General features: G+C 48.5%; 1 protein-coding gene across 1 annotated transcript; it reads right to left on the bottom strand.

Annotated features, from left to right (window-relative positions):
• Positions 1-5,097: 5,097 nt before the first annotated feature.
• On the bottom strand, positions 5,098-5,809 carry LOC125553459. Its single transcript, XM_048717239.1, has one exon. It carries the CDS (start codon positions 5,709-5,711, stop codon positions 5,286-5,288), a length of 426 nt encoding a protein of 141 aa, XP_048573196.1. The 5' UTR covers positions 5,712-5,809; the 3' UTR covers positions 5,098-5,285.
• Positions 5,810-11,491: the final 5,682 nt, after the last annotated feature.

Here is an 11,491-nt window from a genome sequence, read left to right on the forward strand (position 1 = left end):
GCACGGATCTACACCCGGCGCGGGACGGTCTAATTGCTATTTTGCCTAATCGCTTCATCGCCTTACGACGCCGTCGCCTTGCCGGATCAGTTCACCTCCTTGCTGCGGATGCATCCACAACGGTCGTCAGGAACAGGCTAGGCAAACGGGATCCATGAGGCCACGGGGACGCCCGGTGGCAGTTGACAGTCTTTCGCTGTCCGCGCGGCCACGTTACGAATGGCAGAGAAGGTTAGCCTAATAGCCTATAAGTGCCTTGATGATATACATAAATTCATAGATGACATCGACATTGTGTCTTTTTTATAGCGACAAGACAATGATGATCTACTGAACGGACACTGTTGAGTGATACTATTATTCAGCTTGGTGCATTTGCATCTTGCAACTTCAACTTTATATTCGGTGAGATTTTTTTGAGATAGCTCACCACTCATGCCAAATGGTTAGACTATGTTTTGTTGATTGAGTACTTTTGTAGTTTTTTACTAGTTTCAAATTACAACTTGTTTCTTTAAATTTTAGCATGTTCATCTAATCTATAAAGTATACATCCTGCAATTTTGTTCATTGAGAAGAAATTGCTGGATGTGGATTAATTAATAATGATGCATCTCAGAATGTTATGATTTTAAGGTAATATGTATAAATTGTTCAATGCAATATTGATGCATTTGAAATGTTTTTGGTAATATATTAGCATACACTAGTAGAAAAAGGGGCTTTGGTCCAGCCAGAAAAGAGCATTAATCCCGGTTGCATTACGAACCGGGACTAATGTGAGCATTAGTCCCGGTTCAAGCGGCGAGGGCACCATACATGCATTACTCCCGGTTCAAATGGGATCTTTAGTCACGGTTCGTGGCACGAACCGGTACTAAAGGGTGCGATGCCCATTAGTACCGGTTCGTGGGACGAACCGGTACTAAAGTTACTAAAGGTTAGACCTTTAGTACCGGTTCGTGCCACGAACCGGTACTAATGGGGTTGAGACCTTTAGTACCGATTCGTGCCACGAACCGGTACTAATGGTGCAATTTTCAAATCCTACCCCCCCCCCCTCGGTGCATCGCTTTTTTAGTTTTGTAAAAAGCAAAAGAAAATGATAGAAACTTCAAAATTTAAAATCCTTCGAGAGGTAGTTATGTTACTACATCTACTAGTTGGGAAAATTTAAAAACTTAAATTTGGACATGTTTTGCAAAAAATGTAGGGAAAATGTAAAACGGTTATAACTTTTGCATACGGTGTCGGAAAAAAACGTATAATATATCAAAATGTTCAGAACGAAAATCCGCATCCGATGGAGACCGCCTACGGCCTGTTTGCAAATTTTTAGAATCCTCAAATTCTAAAAGGAAAAAAATGTTATGCTCAAATTTCAGTTTTTTTTGAATTTTTGTTAAATCTGGTCAAACTACTTATTCAAGAAGTATTAGTGTTACTAAATAATTATTCAAGAAGTATTAGTGTTACTAAATAATTATTCAAGAATATTAGTGTTACTAAATAATTATTTCAGTTTTTTTAAATTTTGGTCAACTATGGTCAAATTGTGGTCAAACTACTTATTCAAGAAATATTAGTGTTACTAAATAATTATTGATTTTTAGAACAATAGTTTCAAACTCAAACAGTGAAATGTGTGACTTCATGCTCAAGCTAAATTCCTGAGGGTTAATAGGATTGCCATCTTACTATTGTCAGGAAAACAACAAGTGCAAACTTGGAAACGAGGGAGATTAGAACCCGAAAGTTAAGCGTGCTTAGGCTGGAGTAGTGAGAGGATGGGTGACCGTTCGAGAAGTTAGATGATTTGGAATGATGAGGCGTGATTAGAGATTAAAAGTTAAATTAAACAGTGATGAGAGGTGATTAGAGATTAGAGGTTAAAATAATTCAGAAATTTGAAATTCAAAAAAAATTTCAATAAAAATAATAAAATATCCTTTAGTACCGGTTGGTGTTACCAACCGGGACTAAAGGTGGACCTCGAGGCAACAGCCACGTGGAGGGCCTTTAGTCCCGGTTCCAGTTAGAACTGGGACTAAAGGGGGAGGCTTTAGTACCGACCTTTTAGTCCCGGTTCCAGAACCGGGACTAAAGGCCATTTTTCTACTAGTGATATTGGCTATTATGTCATCATTATATTAAAAGGACTTTAATTTTAGTTTCGCTCCGGGCTCTCAAAATGTCAGGACCAGCCCTGGGAGCAGAGACCGACCGAGAGAGCATCTATGTCTGCTTGATCCTTTACACGGAAGCACCTCGATAACCGAATTACACGGAAAGTGGGATGCAAAATGGTCAAAATATGCAGGCTGAAAGTAGTAGAAGGAAACTATGAAACTATGAACGAGCAAGGGGTAGAGCCCCTCCGAACGAGCGCCGGAAGTGCAACGGGCCGTGGTCTCTCTCCAACTCCAATTTCCAATCGAGGTTTGATGCAGGCATGCATGTCCGTTCGATCATCAGCGCGAACACAATTTCTTACGAGGGAGAGAGACGGCTGTGAGAATATAAGTTAGGTTTAAATATAGAGATAAGGAGTAAAGATGAAATAGGTTTAAACTATGTATTACTTGTCTTGTACTACTTCAAGCCTTTACCCCCTCATGTATTGTATATATACCTCATATGAGGGTCAGATCAACACAACACAAATATTCATCCATCCAATATTTTCACAACGGCATGCACCTAGCTTTGTTTTCCACTGGTGAGCCGCGTCATCCTGAGACAATGCCACGATTCGTGCAAGAAATACAAACAGGCGCAAACAGATCCATCCATCCATCCATCTCTTGGAGAAAAGAAAAGGCATGCATGTTCGTTGCATTTTCAAGACCATTTCCGGATTATTACAACACAGTGGAGTATATTTACAGGATAGATCGAGCTGTATTTAAGCAGTTTCAACACTTTACAGTTCATATACTAGTACATATAGACATCTATTTGTTGCTGAACACTTAGTCAAGGAACCAACATATCAGTACGTCGTACTACTACTACTTACTACTACTTGTCTTTGCCACGACGAACGAATGACGACGAACCAACATAGTACTACTAGTGCATGCAGAGCGCCATCTTCTTCTTACGGGGAGCAGCCCTGGCCACCGCTGGAGCCGCACGAATGGCCAGCTCCTGCCGGCAGCAACCTGCGAGCCACGGCCGGCTTGGACTTGGACGACCAGAGACCACCACCAGCGTTGCTCGACATGGCAGACGCGCCCGAGCCCCGGCCATGCTGATGATGCTTCGGCGCCACCGTCTCCAGCGCCCGTGTGCTCCCCGCCATCAGCGTCTTCTCAGTGGCTTCCTCCGGACTCGTCGCGGAAGCAACGGCGAAGCACTCGACTCCATGCAGGAACGGGGAGGCCACAAGGAGGAGGAAGCAGACCAGGAGCACCAGCGTCTTGCTGTTGTTGTTGTTGCTGCGAGAGACCCCCATTTGGACCTGAAGTTATGAACTCTGGTGACTACTATGAGAGAGAAATCAGTTCGGCGAGATTAGCTGTTTTTTTGCGGAGAGGGGGGATGGGTTGAGCTGTAGCACTAGAGAGGGGACTTTTATAGCTCGAAGAAGAAACCATCTGTATGCCATTTCGCAGGAATTTAGCAGTACGTACAGTGGGAAAGTTCTCAGAGAGTTTACCCACTGACCATTGGCTAGCAAGAAACCGAGGTGTAATTTCCATCAAGAGCACACGTTTGCACATGCAACTTGTGCGACAGCATATTAACCACCTCCCTCTATATTTGTCTCTGAAAAAACACAAGGAAGACCGTAACACTTGACTTGCCATATTAGTTATTCTTTTGTGCCGGTGACATGTTAGTTAATCGGCATCTTAACAAGAAATGATGCGCGCTTGACCGCCAGTTAATCAACTGGTAAACTGTAGATTAGCAGCAAGGAACTTGCAGCAAACTTTCTTTGTGTGTCGGCTGCCGACAGTCGCACCGACTCGCTGCTTCCTGCATGCTTTGTATTTTTACGGGACTTTTTGACATAGAATCGGAAGCTACAGTGCAGGCTCAGAATACGCGTATCGTAGGGACGAAGCTAGCGGTAAGCACTGCACCACATCGATCGATAGTCAAGCTTATGTAAGAGCAGGCGCTGAAGTTATCTGTCAAAAGGAATGCGCATGCCAAATCAGTCAGCCACGAGAGAAAACATGATGGAATGGCTTCAGAACGGACGGACGGACAGATGGCCGCTTGCTAGGGCCCTACGGGATATGGATGAACTCCGTACTCAAAAGCTATTCCCGCGCCAATCTTGATGCAAGCTCTCCGCCACCGGCCAGGGCTCCAACTCCAAGCGTGTGTACCTGCTAGCTCCACAACATGTCTGCGATTATACTATACTGCCTCCTTTTTTATTTACTTCGCATGTAAGCTTTGGTAAAAATCAAGCTTTGCAAACTTTGACAAAGTTTGTTGATAAAATTATTAACATATATACAATAACAAATCAATATCAATAGATTCATTGTTGATTGTATTTTCACATCATATAGATTTGTAATGATAAATATATATATTATTTTTCTGTAAACTTGGTCAAATCTTATGAAGTTTGACTTCAGTCAAAATTAATATGTGGAGTTAATAAAAACGGAAGGAGTATTAAAAAAATTATCCACGTGTGATGGATTCGGAATCGTAGCCTGAAACGTACGAAAGGGAGGAACCTTTTCGCCCTGTTCACATCACGCACTGAGGCGCTGGAAATCAAAGACAAGATCAAGACAGATAGACAGTCAAACTTGCGGCTTTGTCGGCCGTTTGTTCTTTCGGAATTGCTCCGTACGTAGGTTGGACTTTGCCTGGCATCATTGCTGCCTTCACCTACCCACACGTACGTGTGCGCGCATTCGTGCAACTGGACTTTGGACTCAGCTGGAGTGGAAGGTGTGCTTAGTTTGCATCACCCCCACAATAATCTGCAGACTTTCTCTTCACACGCAATCATGGAAAGCGACGGCTTCTAAAAAAGACAACAATGACGTGCTCCATGCATCTGCATGAGGATCGACCACCTTTCCAAGTTATAAATACTTTAGGGTCAAATGGAATCAGAGACTATATAGGGACTGTCTTGACAGGCGCGTTAGGAGTGAAGCAATAACGAAAGGTTCACATTTTTTGAAGAACAAGATCGAAAGAGCTACTGTTAATTTACAGGGAAGCATCATCAAGGGACGAAGGAATCAGCTGGGACTAGCTAGCTCGTGCTGCCAGACTACAGCAAGAAGAAGCACCCGGCCCGGTCAGTGCTGTGCCGGCGGTGCACAGGTGATGTGCGCGTTGTTGGAGTGGCACGACGGCCCGGCCGCAGAGTCCTCCATCTCCCCTCCCAGCACTCGCCGCGCCAGCTTCGAACCCAGCATCCTTCCCAATGCCGTCTGCAGCACCGGCGGCCCTGAACCCTTCCTCTGCTCCGACGACACAACACCATCACCACCACCATCAGCGTTTGCTCCATCATGACCAGTCGCACCCTTCTCCGTCGGGGGCCGGACTTTGGTCGCCCTGTCTTCGCGGGAGCGTGGTTCGGCGGCGCCGTGAACCATCGTCGGAGACGGGACCCCGGCCATCTGCGGCTCCCGGGGAGATGGTCTCGAGCCGTAAGAGCTCTGCACAAGGGCACATGCGAGAAGAAGAAGCGGGAGCCAGGCGTGTGAGTACCGTGCCATTGGTTAGGTAAGGGTTTCGGCGAAGGCACTACGTACGTAGCTAGGTGCGAGCTTTGTTTGGCTCTTTTACCACACGAGTGACAAGACTAGGAATAGAACTGTTACTGCAATGCTTGCAATGCGGAGATGCACAGGCAAACGGGATCTACTTATAGAGGGTGTCCGGACGTGTACGTAAAGAAGATAGACCGAAATGACTGGGCAATGGCGAGGAAAGCGCCCCACGTACACAGTTTTCACCGAGCATGTGACGAAGCACATGAGCATAGTAGTATCATCGTCTTGAGCATAGAGCAGCAAAGTCTGGCTGGAAACTACGCGTGTCTCCTCCGGCCGGCCGTGTCCGTTCGGCATGACAAACATGCACGCACCACCTGTCGGTGCATGGTTCTGTACTCTCCATACTACTCGTAACACGTGGACCTTTTTGCGAGGAGTATACAAGTAGTACACTCTACAGTAGAATAGGAGTATCAAGGATTCGCTGAGCTGTAAAAGTGATGCATCTCCTACTAGTAGGCTACTAGCTTGCAAAGTAAGTATATACAATGGGCACTGGGCTGGTGGTCGGGGACTCGGGGGCATTGCACAGGAGCACACAAGCTTCTTCGGTTCACACCTGAGAGTAAATTAGACTATATAATCATATGGTAGGTAAACTGAGGTCGCATGTCGCGCACGGCCATGTCTGACTATGTGCACCCGCACGCTACCGCAAAGTATACGAGTATATACTGCTAGATATCGTCACCGCTGACGGAACAGCGGGTAGTGAGTTTCGGGACTGGTAGGAGTACTAGCTAGCTGCCAATTAAAATGCACGCCGAGCTGGTATGTTCTCGGAAACTGGTGTATCGTGTGGCTGGAGCAAAGACCGACCATGCAAGGGAGCATCTGCGTGTATATGCCTGATGGATCCTTTACACGGAAGCACCTCAGCTAGTACCGATGACATGGGTGCCGCCAAGCAGTCCACCAGGCCCTCAACGCAGCCGCCGATCTAAAGCCAGATGACATGCAGCCGAAGACCGCATCGCGCCGCCGCCCGATCCAGGCCAGCCGCCGCAGCAGCCGCCCGTGGTCCGAGGCAGGGCCGACCGCCGCTGCCGTCGAAGCCAACGCCGTCGCTTCTAGATCGGCCGCACCTCCACGCATGCTGGAAGAATAATTTTAGAAGAATAATTTGATGCAAGACACAATTGTATAACTTTCACAGCTTTAGAAGAATAATTTTCACAGCTTTAGAAGAATAATTTGATGCGGGAGGGAGGAAGAGCCCCCGCCACCGCCGTCGGCCTCCGGACGCAAGCCGGCGGCGTCCTTCAGCGGCGGCGGGAGGAGGGGAGGAAGATGGGCTAGACCCTGGCGGCGGCTAGGGTTGGGGAGCCACCCGAGTCACCCGAGCGGGGGGCGACGCGGGGGCCTACTGGGAACTCTCCAACTTGTCAGTTGTATACAATTGTGTCTTGAATCAAATTATTCTTCTAAAGCTGTGAAAGTTATACAATTGTGTCTTGCATCAAATTATTCTTCTAAAATTATTCTTCCAACATGCGTGGAGGTGCGGCCGATCTAGAAGCGACGGCGTTGGCTTCGACGGCAGCGGCGGTCGGCCCTGCCTCGGGCCACGGGCGGCTGCTGCGGCGGCTGGCCTGGATCGGGCGGCGGCGCGATGCGGTCTTCGGCTGCATGTCATCTGGCTTTAGATCGGCGGCGGCGTCGAGGGCCTGGTGGACTGCTTGGCGGCACCCATGGCAGATCTGTTCTGGCCGGGGTAGCCAGTGGTGGTGGTCATCTTCTTCGTCAGCGGTGGCTGGCCAGAAGCTTGGTGATCGGATCTCGAGATCCATCATCTAGTCTCGGCTGCGAGTTGGGGAGACATGGTTGCCGGTGAAAACTGAGCCCACGGCAGGCGATGGCGGCATTCTACGCCGTTACCTTGATGAAGGCATCGTCATGTAACTACTGTCGACCCACTCGTGCTGCTCCGGGGGAAACCCTAGGATCTGGTGTTTCAGATCGGACAATGGCGACACTGTGGTGTCGTTTCTCTCTTGGGAGCATCGTTTGTGGAGCAGCGCTGGAAATCAGAGGCAGGAGGTGGAGCGGCTTCGTCTTGCACGGAGCTTCGGTGGAGATGTGAAGTCATGCCTGGCCGACAGGTGCTACGCTTTGTCATGCCTGGTCGGCAGGTGCTACGCACGACAAATCTTCCAAGGCTTCAAGCTGTGTCGGCTGGTGGTACTTGGCAGCATGGCGCTGAGGTGTATCAGTGGCGACCGTGACGTGCTCAGCTGTTTGCGCGCAGGGAGGTGCCGTTGGGCGCCATGGTGGCGTCGACAATAGCTAGACCGAGCAAGGTTGATGCATCAGTACAGTTCTGAAGATGGAGCGGTGGCAGTTGGCGGCGGCGGCCTCTGAAAGCACGCCGGACCAGTGTGTGCCCCAGACTCGGCAAGTGGCTAGGTTGGGGTCTCAGGTCTTAAATGTTAGGCTTGGCTGCGATGTCTATTTGGTATTAGGCCCAGGCTATTTGCGCCCCTTCATCAACTGGATAGGCGTAGCGACAGTTTATTGCTTAGACGGCTTTAGCTTTACTGTTGTATGATTTTATAAGGTCTTATGAGAATAATTAATAAAGTGGCCGTATGCATCGTCCAGATGCAGAGGCCGGGGATCATCCTCCTTTTTTTTAAAAAAAAAGACACAATTGTATTGACTTCGTAGGGTGTCCATAAATAGCACGTACAGGGATAGTTCCGTCCACAGTTATGATCCTAACTACAGATTAGACTTGGAAAACAAGCGGGAGAACTACACCTAGTACACGTACGTATCCCCCTCCCGCAGTCGAAGCACCGTGTCTGGCAACAATACGGACGAAAAGTAAGTATACATAGTAACTTTCACTGACGGTGCAACCAGCAAGGAGTGGAGCCCCTCTGAAGGCCGGATCAAACGTGGCCGGCCAATAGCCGCCACCTAGCTTTCGGCAACGCCTGCGATGAGCGATGGAGCGGGCCGTGGGTGCGATGCATCCTCCGTGCCATTCCATGATTCCAGTTTCTAATTGACGTTCGATGCATGTCTGTTCGATCGGTGCGAGCTAAGCATAACTTAGATATTAGGTTTAGTTGCGCATGTGTTTTTGGATTTATTCCAGTCTTTGCGGTGTTATTATTTGGGTAGTATGGCATGTCCGTCAATTACGAGGCATCTGTAACGATTTCGTTTATCTTAAGGTCTGTTGGTTTGGTCGCTCAAAGATGTGTGTATGTATATGTCTTCATAGAGATGAGTGTGCATGAGTGTCTGTGAGCGCTTGAGATTATACTGTATTTCTAGAAAGAAAGAAAATCTTAGTTTGCTGCCATGACACGGCACCTAGCTTCGTTTCCACGGGTGATTTGCCCCTCGGTCCAAGTACGTTCAAAGATTCCTCAGCCTTGACTTCCTTGCCACTACGGTCGGTGTTATTGTCCTGTCCTGCGCTAGCGCGATCCCTGCGTGCGTGCGTGCATGCATTTCAAGACAATGCCACGACTCATGAAAGGAGAAAGAAAAGGCACGCCATGTTCGTGGCATTTTCAAGACCAGTACGTCGCGGATTATTAGTTACAGCACCAGTGGAGTATATTTACAAGATATATACAACTGTTTAAACACTTTACAATTCATACAAAGTACATGTAGGCATCCATTTTTTTGCTGAATGATGGCTACGTACTTGGCAAACAACAACCAAACCCTAGCTAGCTAGTTAAGGAACCAACATAGTAGGAGCAGCACTTGTGTTTAGCCACGACGAACTAAGGTAGGAATACAGTAGTAGTATCGGCAGAGTGCAGAGTGCAGAGTGCCATGGATATATCTTAGGGGGACGGGGTGCAGCCCTGGCGACCGCTGGAGCCGCACGAATGGCCGGCTCCATCCACAGCTCCTTCCGGCAGCAACCTGCGAGCCACGGCCGGCTTGAGCTCGGCCGACCAGAGACCACCGGCAGCATTGCTCGAGATGGCAGACGCGCCCGAACCCTGGCCATGCCGATGCTGCTGCGGCGCCGCCGTCTCCAGCGCCGGCGTGCTCCCAACCATCAGCGTCTGCTCGGCGGCTTCCTCCGGACTCGTCGCTTCCGCGGCGGCGAAGTACCCGACTCCATGCAGAAACGGGGAAAACGCCAGCAGGAGGAGGAAGCAGGCCAGGAGCACCAGCGTCTTGCCGTTGTTGTTGCTGCAGCCAGAGACCCCCATACGGTATAAGCTGGGTCAAGCTCTGTGAAATCAATTGAGCGAGATTAGCTGTTTTTTGCGGTGAGGGAGCAATGGGTTGGAGGCTTGGAGCTGTAGCAACGGAAGGGCGGCTTTTATAGCTCGAAGAAGAAACCACCCATATGCCATTAGTTTCGCAGGAATTTAGCACGGGAGGAGTCCTCAAAGAGTTTACGCGGTGAGCCGGTGACCAATTGGCTACCAAGTGGCAATCGAAGAGACCCTTCGGACGCAAGAAACCTATATCGAGCTGTAATTTAATTTCCTCCAACTTGTGCGACAGAATATACCCACTTCCGTCGTATTTGTCTTGGGGAAAAACAAGGTACACGTTAGTTAATTTTATCTTGCCCGCTGGAGACGCGTACATCTGTTAGTTAATTGGCATATTAATCACTAGCAAGAAATGATGCTCCCTTGGCTATCGATGTGGTACGGGAGTCCATATGGTAAACCGTAGATTAGTGGCAAGGAACTTGCCCCAAACTTTCGATGTCGGTGCAAACCACGTACACTAAGCTGGGAGTGTAGTGTCAAAAACGCTCTTATATTACGTGACGGAGAAAGTATCAGGCAAAGCTGTTGACTATCGGTCTATCGCACATTCGCAGCGACTCTGGTCCTTCCTGCTTGTACTTTTTCTGCCTAGAATCGGAAGCTCAGCCTCAGAATAAGCTCATCTTATGGAGAGTAAATTGCACAAAACCACCACTTTGAAGGCAAGATTTGCGAAAACCACTACAATATATTTTTTTTTTGCAGAAAACACCATGTCTTCCGTAATCTTTTTGCAGAAAGCACTGCGGATCGGGGTCAGTTAAGCTTATTTATGACAGGTGGGGCCCTTTTTTTGCGTACGTGGCACCGTCGGCCTTCCCGACAGCCGTTAGACGGCGCCGTATGACTCCATCCCCCATCCGTTCGTTTCTCCCCCTCTTCTCGTGCCGCCGCTCTCTCCCCTCCTCTCGTCGCGTAGGCAGATGGCTACTCCGGCGAAAGCAGGCGGTGTTGGCGGCGGCGGTCCTCCCGGCAGTGGCACAGGCGACGCGGATCCCGACCCAGGCGGTGAGCTCTGCGGGAGCTCGAACCCTAGCAAGGCGACACGAGATGCGGAGGTGCAGTATTCGGTGGAATACGTGGCGGCTAGATCTTTCGCCCCGGCGGTGAAGGCGAATCCCAATGGAGCCACCACATCGCCTCATCCTTCGGTGGTGTATAGTGAGATCCCCTTCCCTTATCCATTATTCTGTGAACTTATCTGATCCGTTTCTAGGGCTAGGGCTAGGGTTAGCGTGTGGTGATATCCCCTTCCCCATCTCCATTGCATATTGTTGGCCCTATGATTGTTATTGCGATGATTTCTTTCTAAAATTAACTCATTATGTTTAAATTAGTTGTTTTGTGTGTCTTATTTAGTTGAAATGAGCTATGGTTATATAGTTGGAATTATTTGATGTGTTGATCTGTATTGCAGTAGATCTTAATGAACCAAAGCTAGGGTTATTGCAGTTT

The sequence above is a fragment of the Triticum urartu genome, chromosome 4 (assembly GCF_003073215.2).
Source record: "Triticum urartu cultivar G1812 chromosome 4, Tu2.1, whole genome shotgun sequence".
NCBI lineage: Eukaryota > Viridiplantae > Streptophyta > Magnoliopsida > Poales > Poaceae > Triticum > Triticum urartu.